This window comes from Rhizophagus irregularis, chromosome 21, assembly GCF_026210795.1.
Source record: "Rhizophagus irregularis chromosome 21, complete sequence".
Classification (NCBI taxonomy): domain Eukaryota; kingdom Fungi; phylum Glomeromycota; class Glomeromycetes; order Glomerales; family Glomeraceae; genus Rhizophagus; species Rhizophagus irregularis.
Window position 1 is genome coordinate 2,341,478 of NC_089449.1, and position 21,450 is coordinate 2,362,927.

Sequence of the window (21,450 nt, forward strand, 5' to 3'; positions counted from 1 at the left end):
ACTAATTGTTATTTGATTGACTCTTTTGTAGTTAAATACTAGAAAGTTCAGAAAAAGATGCTAAGTAGATAATGGTTGGTATCGAAGTATGAAATTATTATATTTATATTTTTTATCATATATAGAGTATTTTAACCTTCTTCTCTGACTTAAATACGCTTAGCAGCTTATAAAAGAATATCACAATATTTTCATTCATTGATGATATTATTTTTCATATATTGCATTTAGAGGATGGTGCTTTTATAAGTTCACTACCATTTTTTTTTTAATACATCTAATGGGTTACGGAACGATTTCCCGACGGATGATTTGCATTTGCCCGACAGGTTTTTCCAGAGTTATGCAGAGTTATGCACAAACACGTGATAAAATGGCCAGCGTTATCATGAACACGTGATCAAACTGCGAACATTACATGATTTTCTCAATATAATGATAATAGCAATGTATTTCGTCTTATTTACTTCTTTTTTTTATTACAAAATTTTATGGAGTAAATAAGTAAATGAGGTAAGGTGGTGAAGTTTTACTTAAGAATAATAGGAACATTTTTCTTCTCACATTAATGGTTAAATTACACCTTTATTATTAAAGTTTAGAAATTATTATTTCGTTCTCTACATACCTTAAGCTTCATTTACTTTAGTTAAATAATAATGTGAAAAACACGAAAAATAATTATGCAAAAAAAAAATTTAACTAATTATTCGTGTGAAAACCACGAAAAAATAATTATGAAAAAAAAATTTACTAATTACTCATGTGAAAAAAAAACACGGAAAAAAAATAAAAAATTATTAATTTCAATATTTCAATAATAAATATTTTTTTTTTTTTATAATTAAACGAGTATAGTGAGATTAAGTTCTCGATCGAAATCTGAACAGATCAAAGAATTTAATTTAGAAAAGTTTATAGAGTCGAGCTCATACCAAAATTTATTAATCAAAGTCTATCAATGGGAGAAAGGTGAGAATGTTGCTTCTTCTGCATGAAGAGATACATTCGTTGTTAGGACACTAGCTCAAAACAAAAAATACGTTCTCATCCTCCACCAATCCTCTCAGACACGTACTACATTGTTGAAAATCTTCATGAAAAACACATTAAGAATCTCGAGGGCTCAAGTACACATTTTTATAAAAACATGTTTATTAGTATAAGGGTGAGATGCTATTAAAAGTTATAATACATAATTTATGAATTCAACAGTCCAACACCACCACTCACCACAAGTTCGCTACAGATGTACAGTAAGTCTTTAAAAAGAAAAGTTTTTTTTGCATCAGATCGAAGAGAATACACATACAAAAAAATCAACCAATAAAATTATAGATAATTTTCACGTGACCATATCGACAACATCATTTACCCCAGAATTTCCTCCCCACGTGATTTTTGGCCGGCATTATATGTCTCGGCCAGCATTAAGAAATCAAGCATGTGACAGATAAGGCGTGACAAATAGGATTTTACACACTGAAAAAAATTAAGTCCCTGGAATACATAGTAAAATGGAAAACAGGAAGGGTGTGACGCCGGTGACAAATTTTTATGATCACGTGGAGGTGGAAAATTTTTGTGGTGATACTGGGGAAGATGACAACATCCCCTTTCAAATCAGCTGATTTCTGACATGCCCCTTAGTACTGGGGTATTATTTTTTAAAAATACCTGAATGTGAATTTGAATAATAGTATCCTAGTACTTTTTGAAGGGGGTACTATTACAAGGAGGTACTGTATGCAGTGCTATACAGTATATAATAATTAATAAGTCTAATATAAATTTCTTCAGAAAATCATTCATTCTATTATCTTCTTTCAAATCTAGAACATATACATTCTTAATAATATGTCTAATATTTATGAAATAATCAATAGTTTTGATCTTAAACAAGTAGAAGTGAATAAACTAAAAATTTATCTAATTAAAAATTATGAAATGAAAGAAGAATTATTTTTAGCCTTTACAAACTCTTATTAAACAAAAGAAGTTTAACAGAGTCTTTTAAAAAATTTCCTTGAAACTATACCTGATATGTTAGATAAAATACTTGCTGTTAGCATATTATAATATTTGTAATGCTATGACTAAACTTTTTTTTTGTTCTTTGTCATGTTAACTGTGAATTTAGATAAATATCAAGATAAGCCTTTAATTGGTTATAACATTATCTTGTTCAGTAACCAACTTTGTCTTTTCTAATTTCCTACCAATTTAGATGAAGCCTTTGTATTATAATAATTAGTTAACTTGAATATGACATACTAATTTTTTTTATCATTTTTGAACCTTTTATTTTAGATAATTGTTTTTATACAGACAAAGATGCAAAAAGATTTTGAAATGCCCTAAAGGATAAAAATGTTGAATGCAGAGAATTCTTCCAACTGTCTAAGGGCATTCATTTTTTAGATGATAAAGATGAAACTACAATTATTTACATTTGTAAATGCTATTATGATTTGGCAAAAATCACATTTGATAAGAAAACAAAAAAAAAATTGTGAATCAGCAGTAATCTAGATATCAAAAAAATGCTATTCAGCTACTACTTACTTTATTTACTTTTACAAAAAAATATAGCAATTATATACAATTCTTATACTTCAAAAACTGTACTTATCTTTAACAAGGATAGTATAAAACCCTAAATATTACTAAAAAAACTCAGATCTAAATTTGTATAAATCTTATAATTAATTTCTGTTCCAAATATATAAAATTATATGTAAATTTTAGCCTCAAATTTTGCTATTTTGGGATCCAGTAATTGGATTTTAATGATCTTTGGCTTGTTAGATTTGTCTCAATGAGACGAATATTTTGATATATAATATATATTTTTAGGTATAATATTGACCAAGATATCGCATTTTAAAATTTTAGTTACACAGAATCTGAATTGTTTTAGTAATGTTTAGGGTCCTAATAGTGTTTTTTGTACTTCCTGCATAAAGTTATAGAATCATATTAGAAAAATTCAAATGCATACAAATTATTTGCAAAATTGCAAAAAATTGTGAAATTGTGGCTAATTACAGATTACAGAATTGTAGATATATACTAGATTTTAATAATTATTCTGCAATTACTTATTTGCAACATCATTTTTATAGACAAATAAATATTCTTTGATGAAACATTTTTAGTTACAATTTCTGAACATTCTTTTTTTATAGGAATTACTTTATTTTATTTTCCATCTCAAATAAATACTATGTAATAATCTATTTAAAGTATAAAATTTCAGAGCAATATACTATTTTTGAATATCGTATATAAAAAAATCTAAATCTCTTGAGCCTAAGGTTGCTAGAGAAATTAGAGGATTTTGGCAAGTTAGCGAAATGCTGAAATGGCAAAACTTTGCTGAAACTATATGAAAGTCTTATTAAAAAATTGGCGAAACTCTAGAGAAAAGTGAAACCTGATTAAGCAATATTTGCAATATTTTTGTTTAAGTAATATTACAGAATATCTATTTTTACAATAATTACATATATTATTATTATTATAAAAAATAAATATAATTGATATAGAAAAGTTGTCATTATTTTCTAAATTTGAATATAAAATATATTTTAAATAAAAATAATTAAGTTTACTTATAAAATCCATATAAGTTAGAATTTTTATTACAGTTAATATAATTAGCAATCTGTTTGTAATTATCAGCATTAATTTTTGTAGAAACAAAAAAATTTTCATAATATTTTTGGTGTCAAAAGAAAAAATGATGATATTCTTTTACATTTTTTACACTAAAATTGATATATAAATCTAAAAACAAAATTTGTTATTAAACAATATCTACATCTAGTATGCAAATATATAGTTATTTTAGTTAAAGTTGATTCTATCCATCCAAACTCAATATTATTTAAAGAAATCTGCTGTAATTTACAGTTCTTTTCATATTTACTTATTTTATCTTATTTTTCATAATAATAATTCATATTAAATGAATATTTTGTAATTGCTTGTTTAAAATATAAATTCCAAAACAGTTTATATACCATTTTTGAATATTTTGTATATATGATTCAATATTTTTTGATTTATGTTCAGTACAATATGAATTAGTATTATTTATATGCACATCTAATAAACATACATTTTTGTCACTTAAGTTCTTGCAATACAAATATAAACAATATTTGCAATACTTTTGTTCAAAAAAGATTGTTAAAGAATAGCTAGTTTTACAATAATTATATTTATTTATATTATTACTAAAGGAAATAAATCAAATTTGTCCATTTGCTTTAATAGGATTAAAATCATGATATTCAAGTTTCTGCATAAATTGATATAGTACTAAATCCACTACATTTGACCCTTGTTCCCAATTAACAATATTGTTATTAATGAATATTCTACTAATAAATTTTTCTAAATTATACTCAATGCCTGTAACATCAATATCAATAACTCTTTTACATTTTCTACATTTAGACTGATTTGTAATTCCAAAAGTAATATTTGTTGTCAAACAATATCTACATCCTGTATAAATTATAAAGCAATATGAACACCATTTTTGGCTGTCAGATTTTAATTTTAAAAGTTCATTACAGGTTAAATAATAAATTGAAGTATCCCACCAAGGTAAATAAATAATTTGAATAAAATTTTTATCCAAAGTTGATTCTATCCATTCAGAAGAAATTAATTCAGACACAAACCAAAATTAGTGTCATATCCACATAACATACAACTAATTCTTTTATTATTTTTAATAATGTGATTAAATTGTGAAAATACAAAACAATTACAACCACTGCACCATTCCTGAATATTTAGTGTACGAACATACTCATACTCGTCTGTTTATTCATGCTTACAATAACCATTTTTACTAACAGCTTGCCATCTTAATTTTGGAATCAAATCCAAACAAATAAGTTACTGAAACATTTGTATTGGGAGAAAAATTACGTTTCTTAATAAAATAACATTAGATTAATTGATATTTTAATATAGTTAATAATAAATCTTAAAAATATAAGCACATTACAAAAAGCTTGATAAGACTACCAGTTTTTTAGATTCAATTGTTTTAAGATCTCCATCATCATGAAATGATAGTGAAAATTTTACATCTTTACTCAACGTAATTTTTGTATTTCAAAAAATAATCTCTGGCCTGAGTTACAGTATTTATAATTCTGCATAATGTTGGCCCTATTTTTCGGTGAAACATCCTTTCGGCGAAATGGCTTTCAGCGAAATGTACCATAACCATAATCATTTGGTATATCATATTCATTAGTATTTAATCCGCTTTTTGTGTTTTCTTACAATAGTACGTAGGGTAATAACCTAATGATATAATTTCATAAACATGAACAATTTTTTTTTTCTTTTTGCCCACTATAATATATTACATGTCAAATCGATCATAAATATTTTAAAAAAAGATTACGGATAACTGGTCATTGGTGATACCAATTCTCAATAACGCTCAAACTAATTACCGCTGCTTCCTTGTTTTTGAAGAGTTAAATAAATAACCAATTTCATTAAATTATTATGATCATGGCATAATATTGAAAAATTTTAATATTGACGATTATTATTATTGAAATATTTTACTTTATTCATTTTTTTAAAAAAACATCAGACATGCTATTTATGAAGTCAAGAAATTATGTACCTTCTAGTATTATCAGGTAATATCCATCATTGATATGCAATAGTTTATTAGAGGTCACACATTCGGACCAACATCGCAAGAAACTAACAACAAAGAAGGAAGGGAACTACATCCTTAACCTATAGAAAATTAAATACCTTTATAGAGAAGGTACATAGCCTTTGCCTCCTCCAGCAAAAGCAGACCCTAATCACTAAGGAAATAATTAACAGTTACATATTTTAAGAAAATTACCCATAATATATGGATAACAAACTCCAGCTTCAGTAAATTTGAATCAAAGATAAGAATTGATATAGGTGGATTAAATGTAGTGTGAGTTGACAGTCCATCCCCATCTTGTATGATTAAATCGCAACGGTTGGACGTAAATGAAATATGTGAACACCTAATCTTATCCCATTTCTCTCGGAACTAAAGAATCCAAAAAAAAAACAAATAACTAAATTAAACATAAAATAAAAGAATTGAAAAATAATAACAATGGTAAGACTCACCTCTCCAAGTTAAAAGAACCGAAAATCTCACTCTTAAAGCCAAAAGAAACCAGAAAACTAAATAAAAAAAAATAAACGATAAATTAGAACAAATAAAAAAAATAAACGAAAACAATAACAAATGATGAAGGCTTATATCTCCACGTTAAAGAAACAAAGAATTCTACCTCTATAAGTCAAAGGACCAAGGAATCTGAAAAAAAAAAGAAATAAAATTATAACGAAAAAATAAAGAAAGCGACAACAAATTATAAAGACTCACCTTCCAAGTTAAAAGAATCAGAAAACTAATGAAATAAACAATAAATTAGAACAAATAAAAAAATAAAACGAAAAAATAACAAAAAACTCCCCTCTTCACCGAAAAATTCTACCTCTCTAGAGACCAAGAATCTAAAGTAAGAATGACGGAAAAAATTCCACCCCTTCAAGCCAAGCTGAAAAAACAAAGAAAATAAGAAAAAAACGAAAAAATTAGATAAAGAAATAAAGAATAAAAATAAAAATAATATAGTCTAAAAAAAAATTGGAACGAAGAAACAAAAAGTAAATAAAAAAGAGAAATAAAAAATACTTTAAAAAACCCATCGACTCAAGAACCCCTGTTGGACATTCATGATAATCACCATAACTTTAGCCGGTTAGGTGCAAAATTTCCGAACATGCCGAAAAGCAATAAACAAAAAAATTACTATGTAAATGTGTCATATCGGCCCATATGTCTCAAACTTTCTCGCATGTTCTCAAAATTCTTACATAAAAAAAGAGGCCCCTTGATGATCTTTATATATGGATAACGTTAAATTCTTTATTGTTAAATTAAGGGGATGCCGTTGAACAGATTTTCGTGATATAACGTAATTTTTCACCAAAGTGTATTCCAAATCAATCCTGCAAATTGTATAAAAAGGTAATGCCCTGGCTAGTGAATCCTTTTATCTGCCTCATGAAAGTAAATAAAAATCAAACAAAATTAATCAAACCAATCTAACTTACCATTATTTGCATCGTATTTTCTGTAAAGTAATAATAAAGTGAGTTGGTTTATTGCTCGGCTACCTTCTTAAAACATGTCATCACGATGTTAATCGATTTTCCATCACTTTAGATGTTCCAAAACAAACCGGACAGTCTATTACTCTTCTTGTTACATATCGGCATTTTGATCTTTGCCGAGAAAATCATCACGCGTATTTGTGGGAGTGATGTCGATATACATAGATATTTGTGGAATATTTATTTCAAAAATCTAGTGTAGATGGGGCTGAAAATCTCAATAGCGATAGGAAAAAAACAATTAGTATAGAAATTTATAAGAAATCTGAGAAAGCAAAGAAATAATGTGATGTTGGGACTCGCATTAAATGGCCTAGGATCCGCGTACTTCCACCCTCTTTGATAGCATCATTCATTTCATTCGCTTCTCTAGCATTTTTTTATCTGAAAAATCAATAAAATTTGCCCACTTCGGGAATTTGCCATTGAACATAGTAATGGTATATAAATTATTTCATGTCACAGCCAACTGTATACTGGAAAACAGCATGCAAAGACTAGGGCCTTAAACACGTATGTTTAAGGACAGCTCGGTAGACTTTCTCCAAGCATCTGAACGCAGGACGGTATGGCCTAACGACAGTAGGTATAGTGAACGCATCCTGGAGAAAACAGCATGCAGGGACTAGGGCCTTAAACACGTATGTTTAAGGACAGCTCGGCAGACTGTCTCCAAGCATCTGAACGCAGGACGGTATAGCCTAACGACAGTAGGGATACGCGTGAATGTGAGTAATAATTCAAGTTCGCGCGTTCGCTTTTATCATTTAATGCACTGTCACGTGATCATATTTGATTTGTTGATCTTTTTGTACAACACAAGCTTTATACCACACACCAACACAGGTGACATATTATGCAGGTGACAAATAGAGATACAGTACATAGTTCAGTATTCCTTGGTTTCCTTGGTTTCCTTAACGTACACTGGGGGCGTACGATATTAACGTACGGAACTAGCCAGAATTAACGCACGTGCACGTGCATAACTCCTAAACTCGGGCCGCCAGGTGTACGTTAAGATTGTAAACCCCCCGGCAGAGACCCGGATTTATTCCGATATTAAATCGCAAATTTTTATCACGATAACGAAAAAAATTCCGATTTTATTCCGATAAAAAATTACCAATTATAGTAAGAAACATTTGATAATTCTAGCCGGCCTACATCTTAATGCAGGCCAACTTAGGTTGCGCTAGTGACACAACAATAATTTTTAGTCAAAAACTGTATAGATATTGCAAAATTGCAAAATCACATTTTTTAGTTAGACTTCTATCAATAAAATATGCAATAATGATTGGCTAGTTGTCACGTGCCGGAATAAAATTGTTAAAAATCATAAAGATTCCGTTTTATTCCATAATACAGCAAAAATTCTGATTTATTCATTAATTATAAAAATGGAATTTTCCCGGGTCTCTGCCCCCCGGCCTCCGTAAGATAAGGACGCCCGAGGTGGTAAGATCATTCCACAAAAGGTTAAAAATTATGAATCGTCTAACTATTTATGTGACAATTGATTTCTATATATATTCCCAAATCCCCATTCCCACTCCCATTCCCAGGCTTAGAACGCGTTCTATCATTTCAAAATTATTGACTCGCAACGGTAATCACTTTATAAAAATTTTCAATTAATTCTGTCAATATGTTTCAAGTGGATAAACAACTCAATTATCTGCACTTATTTTTAGATGTTTGAATCTATTATAGTGGAGTATCTCGACAATACATTAAGTAAAAAATATTCTATCATGGAAATTTTAAAATTTGCACGACCTAATTATCCGTAGATACTATAGAAGATTTCAAAGATGAACTATACGCAATATTACAACGGTATAATGATAAAGTTAATGTTCACGCTAGCGCACGGAAAAAAGTGAAGAAGTTATTAGATAATTTTAATTCATCTTTCTCATCTGTCGAAATGAGGAAATTCGTTTACGAACTTGAATATCACGAGGAAATGAGAGTAAATGTCACTTCCGCCTACACAGTTGAAGTAATAAAGGTAAGTTTAAGGAAATTCGGAAGAAAGTTCCGTGATGGGTTGACTCATCAACAATTTTTCAGGATCAACGAGAGAATCAGGAACGTATTAATCAGTTACGAAGAAATACAAGTGAAAACCAATTTTTATATTACTTGCCGGTATTCCATGTCCAAAAAGGCCCAAAAACTACCTAAAAAAAAGAAGAAAACCGACCAGTTAATGTTCGTTAAATAAAAAATAAATTTTAAGTTAATTTTTACTTTCCGGTATATATCCACAGTGGCTTGAAAAAAACTGCCTAAAAAAGAAAGAATCTTTAACATAAGGATTTTCACTAGTAGCAAACCGCTAGATTTGGAGAGTTATGTAAATAAATATACTTGTCCCGTATATTATAATAAAAAATTTCATTCGCCAAGCAAAAATCCATATGGCCCTTAATTCTAGCCGATATTAAAATTCTGGCGGAGTTAACATCTTAACTCTGGCAAAATTTAATTTTCGGTTGGAGTAATTACCCGGGGCAGTGATGCCAACTTAATTGAAACTAAATGATAAAATAGTTTAAACATTTAGAGTTTTAGTATTTGCTAGTTGTTGCAGCTTGCAATTGTTAAAAGCTGTTATAAAGTTAAATTCTTAGTTAAAACCTATGTTTAAAATAAAAATTAAACTTTTGTATATAATTTGTTTGATGACATTACATTCTTTGATAGTATATATAATTTTTCGTTATAGATTTATTTCATAATTCATTAAAATGACTGAAGATGCAACTTCAAATACATCTTTAAATATGACATCTCAAGCTGATACACATATACCCGGGTATAGTGATGCCGACTTAACTGATGAGTTTTAACATAATTATAATTAAGGCAAAAAACCAACATTGTTGAAATTGTTTAAACTTGTTAAATCATATGCTCTTCCAATTTTATTACGTAAAGCAATTTATTATTTAAAAATGTCTACATTTTTTATTAAATTTCTTTGTTAATGTGATCTAATTACGCGTCAATCTTACAATCCTCTTCAAACATTCTATTTACTAAATCCTGAACATTATAATTCATATTTCGATTTGTATATTTATATTATTGTGCATTAATATATTAGTTTGAAATTAAGAAGTTCGATCAATGAATTCTGAAATTACAAGAGTATTATTTGTTACACTAAAAGCTTGGTTTGGTTTTCTAATTGTGAAGGCCCTTCATGGATTGAAATAAATGTTCATCTTATGGTTCCATTTACCGAATCTCTTAATTCTTGTTGAGACAAATCTTTCCAACATGTTAGTCTATTCTGGCGATCTCCAAAGAACCATCCAAGAGTAGAAAGTTTCTTTCGTCATCCTGCTTGGGAAGGCATTATTAAAAATAACTGCAGTATCAACTAAATTAGAGCTATCATTTTCATCAAATGTGAGTCACCAATCAAGTGGAGTTTCACGCTCGCTTTCATATTTCATATCATGTGGATCTTCATTCCGTTTGTATTTTCGAAGATCAGCTAATAAATCTGAACATCTGTTCTCTAAGTCGACCTTCAGCTTGTCGCTTACGTTTTTCATTTTGATTCTACTGTTCTTTAAAATGTGTATCAAAAATTTGTTTTCGTCAAAAACTGTGAAATAATAAAAAAATTCTAATAAAGGTTATATTAATATGTAACTAAAAGAAAGAATAAACAGTTGGTAATGTTGTCGTTCATCAAAGTTAACTTTTCTATATACACTTTTTGAATTCTTCCACCTTTTGTTTCGTCCTAGAATTTGTGGACATGATGATCGATGAACACAAAACGGATACAAAACGGGTATTACCCATTTTACCCATTTGCTATTCCATGACCCGGATACTCATAAATACCCGAGTATACACGGATTGTATCCGGGTGAACGGGTAACGGGTCGCAGCTATAATTCTGTGTACTATGTAGGTCATTATTTTTGTGAAAGCCTTTTTCAATAAATGGGCTGAAAAAAGAATTAAGGTTGGTATTACAATGCATAATAACAATTCGTCCTTTGTAAATAAACTATACAATTTATCCATATTTGGTTATACATTAAAAGAAAACTAAATATTCTCAAATATATTAATATTGTTTGATTTCAAGAGGGTATCGCGATATCATTAATTGCAGATCATGCAACTTCCTAGTAGATAAGCCTAATAAGAATTTGTATATGGAGATCAATGTCGGAACTACTTATTCAAGTAAGCTCAATTTCCACATTTTAATATTGTTTTGCTATCTTTTATCTGTTATTGTTTACGAGTGACACATTTTTGAAAACATGGTTTGGTCACAAGTTTCATGATCTAAACCTTTGAGTTGGCATATGTACTACCATAATTTTATTCAAATATACTCTACAGTGCTCATTTTTTCCTACTAATCGTCTTTCTTGCAAAAAGAACGATAAAAAAATTATTAGATATCGACAAATAATAAAATTTCCATAAATGTGTGATCAAGTAGGAATTATCACAAGAGAACAAATCGCTCAAAAACTTAGTAAGAAACGGGAAGATGGTCCTAAATATTTTTTTCTTCTTATTACAACTACACGTCCGCCGACGAACACGAAGGAATATTTAAACTTAATAGAAACAGCTTTGGCTCAGAATAATGAAAGTGATTGGAAGAAAGTAGAAGATTGTCAAAATGTCCGGCTTTACTTTGGTCAATTTCTCTCTCATGCTGATGCTGCAAATGACAGGTTGGTCGACTATATTTAATTTATAATTTGAATTTATTGCACACATTAATTCTATTATTGTTATTAGATTAAGAATTAAAAAATATCTTAAAGGTCAAGTAGAAAATTCAAAACCTCATCTGATTCTTTCTGAAGCTTTCAATTACTTGCCAGAGCACAAAGAACAATCGGAAATTAAATAACGAGTTAATCCATAAACAATTATGTTTTTCTATATTTGTAATAGTTATAGCAATTTTATGTTTTGTTGGTTCATGTTATTTTTTTTTTTTCGGTTTTGGCTCTAATATTTACCAATTAATTATTTTTAACATTACAATAAAACTAACTGATTATACGTAGTTGTGACAAGTTGAACGATGATGATAACGTACCTAATATTGTCAGAATATATAGTAAAATAGTACTGTACGGTACTACAAATTTGGACGGATGTTCGAAAGAAATTTTTTAATTTTTCCGTACTTAGACGGACTATTAAAAATAAATTTTTATTTTCCGTACTAATAATTTTACATCGTAGCATCATATGATAGAACTTTCGATAATGAAAATGTTACAATTACATAATATTGAGTAACATAATTGAATATATTTGTAATGTAATATATTTGTCATAAATATCTCTTTTTAATCTTTACTGCTTTGAGAAGAAAAATAATTGTAAATATGAATATTCCGATGTTGAAAACTTTCCAATTGAATTGGTAAATTCTGAATTTGAACAGGTTTATATAATTATTATGACTCTATGAGTCAATTTTATTATTATAGAGCTTATCTTCAAAGAGTATAATTGATATATTTATATTTTTTAACATAAAGTATTTTATTAAAAAAACAAGACATGTATGAAAATTTTAAATTGTACGAAAATTCAAAAAAGAACGAAAATTTTTAAAGCATTCGTACGTACTAGTATAAAAAAATTTATCTGTTAGAAACGTACGTACGAACAAAAAGGGTTAAAGTCAGTCCGAATTTGTATTACCGTACAGTACTACTTTGCAAAATACCTATATTGTCACTGCCAAATATTGATGTCAAAGTATACGATTAAAGTATCACCCGCCGACATACAGTACATTTAAATAATTTTGCAACTCTTGAAGAAATTTTCCTCTGCGTCTTTGCATTAATAAATTTGCAATTTTCAATAATAATTATATTTGAGTTACAATGTAACGCTAAAAAAAGTTGACGGTAACAATTTTCAAAATAAGCCATAGTTTAATTTGATTATATAATTAAGCCTAATTGCTAATTACTATTTACTAACATGCCCATTAAGCATAACACTTTAGATTTTATTTTTATATTATCATACTACAGGTTAAAAAAATAAACATACAATATATTTTTACTTCTTTAAAATTAAACCAACAGTTCTATCACGGGATATCAAAGCATGCTGCGCCTGAATGGTAAGCTAAATATTATTTTATCATGTGATTGTGAACATCCGTTAGAGGTAAAGAGGTAAAGAGAAGATAATTTTAATTTTAGTTAGTGTCTTACATGTAATGCAAAACATTTTCAACAAAATTTCAAAAACTGGACAAATGGTAACAGACATTTGACGGCCAGCAGGTGAATATTTTTTTTGAAGTATTGGAGCGGATGCCTTACGAAAGAAAGATTTTATTAAATTTATTGTAAAAGATGGGTTGGTAAAGTTTATAAAGCAAAATGGGCCGATGGATTGATAAAATATGAGACGATAAAAAACGAGATTAAGAAAGGTTTTGTGCCTGGAATATTTAAATGATTTAAAAGATGTTTCATTAGAATTAATCCATGAGGTCGGTATATGTAAATTATCTATTATTTGATTAAATTCTAGTAATCATTTTTATTAATATATTTTCATTACATTACGTATCTTAATTCAGGATCTATTATTAAGTTCTGTGGGATAACTCAAGAACTGAAACACAAAATTATACGATTGTTTAGATTATGCAGAGTATGGAAGGTTACAACGTTATGTAGTTCAAAATAACTTAAATTGGGAAAAGAAGATTCGTAATATGCATCAATTGCGTTTAGGCTTGGTGATATCTATCAAGAAAGATTTATCTGTTCACAACATATTGAGATTATGTAGATCTGCAAATTAGAGAAAAAAAATATACCGAGACTGCTATTTATAGTTTTGGAAACCCGAGTAAGGGTCTCCAAGTGTATTAGTATCCCTAGAAGTAGCAGGATTTCTCGCATAATTATGTATAAAATAATTTCTGTTATCGCGATGTAAGCCACAATGAATAATTAACTGTAAGTATTCGTGTAGGACTTAGGTTAAAATTGCATCAATTAATTATGGTTTAATTAACGGATGTTTGTTTAGATGCAAATCCTTCATGTTGACCAACAGCAGAAGAAATTAAAGCACATGGTTGAAAAATTGATGATAATATGAATAATGAGTGTATTAATTAAACAAATTAGAAAACAAATTAGAAAGCAGAAAAGTCAATAATCAACATTTCTCACTTAGTTTCAATAATCTTTCTGAATCAAGAAAATTCTGATGTTCGTATAATTTATTTTTCCGTATATGAAATAAAATGACAAAATTCAAATCTGTTGACAAAATACAATACACTCAATATTGTGTCTAGTTTTTATTGAAAGTTGCACAAAACACAGTGTCAGAAAATAAATAACAATTCATAACATTAACCTAGTAAAGCCCTGCCGAAGGTATACAAAAAGATGGTCATTAGTTTGCAAGCTCTGAGATCGCTTTTTTGGTCACAGCCGAAACATTCATACCTTAATTGCGTATTACTCGTCCAGGCTTCAACGTTTTTAATAATTTTCTCGCCCATGCTTCCTTCAAACTACGTCAACGAGTTCAGGCTCGGGGAAAAAATACAATGGTTTTAGTTATCGGAGTAAGAAAAAAGTTATAATAACGTAAGAAATATTAGTTACTGCGCTTTATTTTTTAAATATCATGCATATGTCTTCACATTAGTCAAATATGGTTTGTAATTTAGTGAAAAATCAAATTTAATTTTTTATACCATGCGAAAATCGCATAATTTGTATTATATGTTATTTGCATATTTTATGACTGTTAAAATAAATAGAAAATTTTATTTTGCTAAATATATCTTTATATAAAAAATCATGATAAATACTCCTGAGAATTTTCATACATATTAATCATTGCATAAATTTTTATAACGTTTATGGTATTTTTCAAAGTTCTGTATTGTCATTATAAGCCACTGATCAAGAGTCTATTTTATTATTAGTCAAGAAAGTTTTTACAATATATACCCTCAAGTTCACATCCCCAAAAATATTATATACAACGCGTCTAAAAAATTTTTTCTCAAAATTACATCTCGATAACAATGTGAGTTTTGAGGGATGGAAAACATCCTTGAAGCCCGAGAATTTCAATCTTATCTCCATTCTGAAGTTCCGTCAAACAAAAGATGGCTTCTCGTTTAACAAGTCGGTTGAGTATAAAGTTTGTTTCACATGTTGCAGACACAGGTATTGAAAAGAAAAAAATTCAATAGGAGAAAAAGTTAGCGGGAAGGAGTTGGGCGATGCCGAAAAAACCACCTAAGCGACTTGGCAACTCATCAGGTTAGTATCTCCGGTGGGCTCCATCCTAAGTTTGTGTAAAGGCCAAAGGCAATACATCTTAGTGCCAAGAGCAACTCGTTCATTCACAACCCCTGGCGACCTGTTTCTTTTTTTCCTATTAAATTTTCTTTCTATGTTTCCTTCTTCAACATTTTCAGTATTTTGTTTGTATAAGAGATTGTAATCATTCCGGGATAATGGAAACATCAAAACAAGTACACAGTTAATGGTGAAGAAGGGCGGTCAAATTGAGGTATTTTCGTCTAATTACTTACACTAGGGCTTTTGATATGGTGATCGATGTTTCATTTGATGAAAATGTGACATTTTTTCATTTCAATTAAGTGGAACAAGTTCAGGCAACCAATAATGCCCCAATTCAGATGAATGTAATTCAGAATAACTTTGTCAACAGGAACTGTCTGAGGGGACGCGACTATGACCTACAAGTTGATGAGAAAAGTTATCGACAGGATGAAGAATTGACAACAGCCAAGATAAATGAAATCACAGTACGTTGTAACTGAAGGTGTCTACAGGTTTATTATATTACTGGCACAATCATTTGAATTAACTCAGATTCGGAAAATGATTTGAGAGAAGCGACTGACTCAATAGTTGGGAAAGTAGAAAGAATACCATTGATGGTAGACAACATTGATCTGGAAGAAATTTTCATAGATTATTGCGATAGATGCGAAACATCTTTGAGTGAGTAGAATCAGTTTCTATAATTGACATGAATCTCAATAATAGTCTTATTATTATCAATTATACTAGTTTATGTAATAGCGATATCATGGATATGAGACCTAGTTCACACTTCATGAGAGAAATTGCGGAAGAATCTTGAAGTAAATATACCCAAAGGGTGGAAAGATTTTATACAATAATTTTTCAAGGTATGCCAAAATCTGAAAGTCTAAAAAAAGTTGGTTGTTTATCTTCATTACTTATTTGTCCATCAATGACAAAAAAGCAGAAGGATAGTTTACAAGATTGGAAAGACGCTTGGCGTGGACTTTACAAATGAAATCAACGAAAATGACATAGACGATAAAAAGGAAATTGATGAAGACTTATTAGATGTGGTTCATAATATTCTTGGACTATAGTATGTTTTGTTTTATGATTCTTTATCCATTGCAAGTGAAATGTTAATATATGTGATTTACATTTTTAGTATTGAAGCTTTTGAAGCTCCATATAATGTACTGAAATCAAGGGATCTTGAAGAAAAACAATTTAGCGCACAATTTATAAGCCCAATATTAAAAAAATACACTCAAGGTTGTCTGTTGCATTGATTGGAGGGGTTACATCATGATTTATCGTAATGCAAATATAAATCCATTTATCGATAGAGTATTGACCTCAAAGCGTGCAGATGGACTTGCTCATCTCTGAGAGGATCATAAAGATGTATTTATATATGAGCAAACGGAACCTCCAAATTTTGATGATATCACGGAATTTCATGTCTGACTATAAGTTGGTTAGAGCTGTGAGATGTGTTAAACCAACGCATAATTCTTCACCTTAAAAGTGGGATGTACGATCACAAGGAACTAGCAAGTTTTTGGTGCTTTTAGTCATCAAACTGAGTATCGTTGTATTGGTGTACAATACATCAAAGGGCATATTGTATTCATGAATATGGAAGTTTTAAGGTTCCTATAATTTCTCAGGACCTCTTTGTTCTATCTGAGGCGATTATAACATGCCTTAAATTTTTTTTATAGTATAACAGATCATATTTCTACTTTATTACAGGTTCACATTTTAAAGCAAAACCTGACAACACCAAATCACCTTTAAAGCAAAAGAAGTAACAATGCGGTACGTCGTTGTAAATAAAATAGAATTTGCATCTAATAGTCATAAGATATTAATTTCTCTTAATAAATTAAGTTTCGCTCACGTTGAACTTGGAATCTTTAACTGTAATATGTTGTTGGTACATCCGGAAAACAAAAATGTTTGTATTTTGATTTCACAGTCTTTACGTACTAACCCACAGACGAATCACATTTTTTTATGTAACATAGGTAATATGAAAAGACTTTATTCATCCAATTTTATGGACTTTGGATCATCTATTAGCCGATTATCTGGGGGTTTAAACATATCACAATTACACGAAAAGTATTGTATATTTAAACTTAATAAAAAAAAATATTTTAAAAAAATTTTTAATAGAGAATGATAGATAATTTTGTTTTAGATAAAAATTTTCATTAAAGAATTTCTTTTAATAGGGAGATAATTTTGCTGAGAATTTTTTTTTTTTTGATAGAAATTTTATTGTAGAATTTCTTTTAATAGGAGAGAAGTTTTTTTGATATAGAAATTCTTTTTAATAGGAAAAATGAGTTTTTTGATGAATTTCATTAGAGAATTTTCTTTAATAATAGAAGAGTTTTTTTTGATGATTTGTTGGTTGAAAAGTTTTTTTGATGGAGAATTTCGTTTAGAAGTCTTTTAATAGAAAATTTTATTGGAAATAATTTTTTTTTAATGAGAGTATTGAGAATATTGAGAATTTTGGCTTGAAATTTTTTTTAATCGTTAGAAATCTTTTTTTTTTATAAAAATGTTGGAAAATTTATATAATAATCAAAAATTGGATACGATTTTTTCCTTAGATATAACGTTGTATAGAGATAAGCTCAACCAATCAAATTCAGTATATATATATATATATATAAAATCAAATGTTTGCCATCTCTATCATAAATTAAATTTGCAGCTGGTCTACTTTATAAATTTTTCTTCTTTTTTATTTAGTTAAAAATTTTATTCAATTTGTAAAGCGTCTGAACGGTTATGACACCAAAAAATTATTCCTACGTGATAAATGATTTTGATCATGTGATTGTGAAAAAAGATCTGGCTATTGTCACACAGCATAGCATTTTGGCTAAAAAAATTTTTTTTTAAAAAAGTAAATTGCTATAATTTATTCATAATATGAATCCGTTAGAGTGGTTTGGTTTGCATTGCTCAGTATGTGGTAAAGGGAAGACAAATTTTAATTGGTGTCGTACATGTAATGCAGAACATTTTCGTCAAAATTTTAAAAACTGGACAAGTGGTAACAAAGATATTGATAAATTTATCCAAGATGCTCAACTATTAGCAGGTGAAGATTTCGAAGTATTAGAGTGGATACCTTATGAAAAATTTTATGATGTTAAATTTATTGCAAAAGGTGGGTTTGGTGAAGTCTATAAAGCAAAATGGACCGATGGATTGATAAAAAAATGGGACGATAAAAAACGAGATTGGGAAAGGCTTCGTGCAAATGATTTTGTAGCTCTGAAAGCTTTAAGCGATTCAAAAGATGTTTCGTTAGAATTTATCCGTGAGGTTGGGATATATAAATTTAATTTTATTATTAATTAAATTTTAGGTATCATTTTTATTAATATCCATTATATATATGTAGATTACTTTTCATAGGGATCTTAATTCAGGATCTATTATTAAGCTATATGGGATAACTCAAGATCCAGAAACAAAAAATTATATGATGGTTTTAGAATATGCAGAGAATGGAGGTTTACGAAATTATCTAGATCACAATAAGTTAAATTGGGAAAAGAAGATTCGTAATATACATTATATTGCTCTTGGGCTTGTTGAAATACATCAAAAAGGATTAATTCATCGAGATTTACATATTGGAAATATATTAATGAATGATACTAACACTTGTATAACTGATATGGGATTATGTAGACCTGCTGGTGCATCAGACAAGACAGCGATTTATGGTGTTTTACCTTATATAGCACCTGAAGTTTTACGTGGAAAAAATTATACCGAGGCTTCTGATATTTATAGTTTTGGAATAATTATGTATGAAATAATTTCTGGCTTACGTCCTTATAATGACGTAGGCCACGATGAAAATTTAACTATAAGTATTTGTCAAGGACTTAGACCAACATTTAATATTAAAGTACCTCAATTAATTAAGTATTTAATTGATGAATGTTTAAACGCAAATCCTTCAGATCGACCAACAGCAGAAGAAATTAAATCAATTTTATGTACATGGTGGGGAGAAATTGATGATAATATGAATAATCCAAGTATTCAGAGTGAATTAATTAGGCAAATTAGAGAAGCAGAAAAGATCAATAATGATAATTTTAGTAATTTATCAACTAGCGGTAGAGCTTCAGATAGTTGTATTAACTCGTCAACATCTCCAATATATATATCAAGTAGAACACATCCTGAAGCCTTTTATGTAAGTAGGCCATTAAGTTTCAAGAATCTTCCTGAACCAAAAAATTCTGATATTTCTTATAAACGATATACCACCAAGGATAGCATGGGTAATCAATAATTTAATAAATAATATTTATACTAATTGTACCAGTTTAAGATTAAAATAACTAATGAATTGATTTTATTTAATAGAATATTGTCGAATCAATGTGGAAAATAACAATACAGGTAATAATACATTTTTATAGTTTTTTCGATTTATTTTTTTCGATTTTATATTATTATTTTTTTTTTATAGGACGATTAGAATAAAAAGAAATTTATTAAATAAATAATTAAATATCGTATATATAGGATAACTATTAAAAAAAATTAATCTTATCAAACATTTTATGTAAAATTCCAAGAAAATAAAAAAACAATGTAACATTTGATTTTCTTTAATAACAGAATCTTTTTATTTATTTATATAATAATAATAAATAATAATAATAATTATAACTATAATTATAATAAAAATACTTTAAATTACCTTGCAAAAAAGGTACGAGACGATTACAGTATTATTTTTTAATTCGAATTTTTTCACTATAATCATTCATTCATGTCCAATCCTCCTTCTGGCAATATTTGCTACAATAATATACCGATTTACACCTTGTACAAAAAGTACTGGTCGCGTCTCCACGTCGTTGCATCTTTTATATCATCACAACTATTTTCAGTTTTATCATTATCTTTGGTCTTCAAGACATCAACCCAAGTGTAATGATCTAAACTCTTTTGGGTTACTTCGAATAAGGTTAGTCTCTGCAGCAGTAAGAATTTTAGCCGGACCGATATTACATTCTGAAATCCAATCTTTATGAATATCATAAAATGGAACTGGGAAATGAAATGATATAGCAATTATGGGTGCCTCAGTAGCATTTAAGGAGATGCTATCAAAGTAATAGTAAGTTGACTCTTGATCATTTTTATTACATCTTCCTTTCTTGTTCTTTTCTTTCTTTTTGAAGCCATAGATCCTAGGGATCAGCTTGATCAATAGAAGCCATATCTCAGCTTTTGAATGGTATCAACCAAGAATACACAAAAAATACAGGATGTTGGGTAGACATCGTCTTCCATCGTAGGAACTGTTAACATTGTGAAATTAAATTTGTTGCGTTTTAATCAACGTGTATGTGATCTTGTAATTCCTAAAAAAAAGAACACAATTATTCGGTCTTGATTGAACATCGTGATTCTACTTTAATGTGAATGCAATATCTCATCCTTCTGGTTGTCGGTTTTTGTTTCCTGTGATTTCTAATTGTCCAGATGAACTTGCTTGTCGACCTCACTTTTCTAATCCTATGAAAGAATAAGATCAATATCACAACTGGGTGTAAAGAATGGCAAACATCTACAGCATAAACGTCAGATTTCTGATTCATTCGATCATTTATTCTTGCAGTTTAAAAATCTTTTCGTAAAGAAATTATGTTAATAAAGAATGTCTCATGTGTGGCCTAATAATGCAATAAATTTCATACTTACTTTTGCCCGTTTTCGTATCTTTAACAAAGAATCCCAATTATTTTCAAACTTGCACTTGCTGATAAGATTATTTGAAGACAAGTAAGTCAGATAGTAACTATTACCAGACATA

The 21,450-nt window shown here is 28.8% G+C and overlaps 6 protein-coding genes across 6 annotated transcripts; 3 read left to right on the forward strand and 3 right to left on the reverse strand.

The window, feature by feature from the left end:
- Positions 1-4,255: 4,255 nt before the first annotated feature.
- On the reverse strand, positions 4,256-4,862 carry OCT59_013929 (uncharacterized protein; the record flags this gene model as incomplete). The annotated part of the gene is made up of 2 exons (XM_066141843.1): positions 4,256-4,659; positions 4,826-4,862. 2 exons carry the CDS (start codon positions 4,860-4,862, stop codon positions 4,256-4,258), a joined length of 441 nt encoding a protein of 146 aa, XP_066001936.1.
- A 616-nt stretch (positions 4,863-5,478) lies between these two features.
- OCT59_013930 (uncharacterized protein) lies at positions 5,479-6,901 on the reverse strand (the record flags this gene model as incomplete). Its single annotated transcript, XM_066141844.1, has 9 exons — positions 5,479-5,495; positions 5,666-5,771; positions 6,025-6,079; positions 6,163-6,194; positions 6,348-6,355; positions 6,425-6,449; positions 6,537-6,599; positions 6,737-6,753; positions 6,892-6,901. 9 exons carry the CDS (start codon positions 6,899-6,901, stop codon positions 5,479-5,481), a joined length of 333 nt encoding a protein of 110 aa, XP_066001937.1.
- A 4,790-nt stretch (positions 6,902-11,691) lies between these two features.
- OCT59_013931 (uncharacterized protein) lies at positions 11,692-12,130 on the forward strand (the record flags this gene model as incomplete). Its single annotated transcript, XM_066141845.1, has 2 exons — positions 11,692-11,948; positions 12,016-12,130. 2 exons carry the CDS (start codon positions 11,692-11,694, stop codon positions 12,128-12,130), a joined length of 372 nt encoding a protein of 123 aa, XP_066001938.1.
- Positions 12,131-15,400: 3,270 nt separating this feature from the next.
- OCT59_013932 (uncharacterized protein) lies at positions 15,401-16,864 on the forward strand (the record flags this gene model as incomplete). The annotated part of the gene is made up of 5 exons (XM_066141846.1): positions 15,401-15,461; positions 15,903-16,076; positions 16,137-16,268; positions 16,611-16,671; positions 16,741-16,864. 5 exons carry the CDS (start codon positions 15,401-15,403, stop codon positions 16,862-16,864), a joined length of 552 nt encoding a protein of 183 aa, XP_066001939.1.
- A 1,663-nt stretch (positions 16,865-18,527) lies between these two features.
- On the forward strand, positions 18,528-20,153 carry OCT59_013933 (uncharacterized protein; the record flags this gene model as incomplete). Its single annotated transcript, XM_025313271.2, has 6 exons — positions 18,528-18,699; positions 18,769-18,926; positions 19,006-19,117; positions 19,352-19,903; positions 19,989-20,024; positions 20,095-20,153. The coding sequence occupies 6 exons, from the start codon at positions 18,528-18,530 to the stop codon at positions 20,106-20,108; spliced, it is 1,044 nt and encodes a 347-aa protein (XP_025187617.2). The 3' UTR covers positions 20,109-20,153.
- Positions 20,154-20,550: 397 nt separating this feature from the next.
- Positions 20,551-20,945, reverse strand: OCT59_013934 (uncharacterized protein; the record flags this gene model as incomplete). Its single annotated transcript, XM_066141847.1, has 2 exons — positions 20,551-20,835; positions 20,916-20,945. 2 exons carry the CDS (start codon positions 20,943-20,945, stop codon positions 20,551-20,553), a joined length of 315 nt encoding a protein of 104 aa, XP_066001940.1.
- Positions 20,946-21,450: the final 505 nt, after the last annotated feature.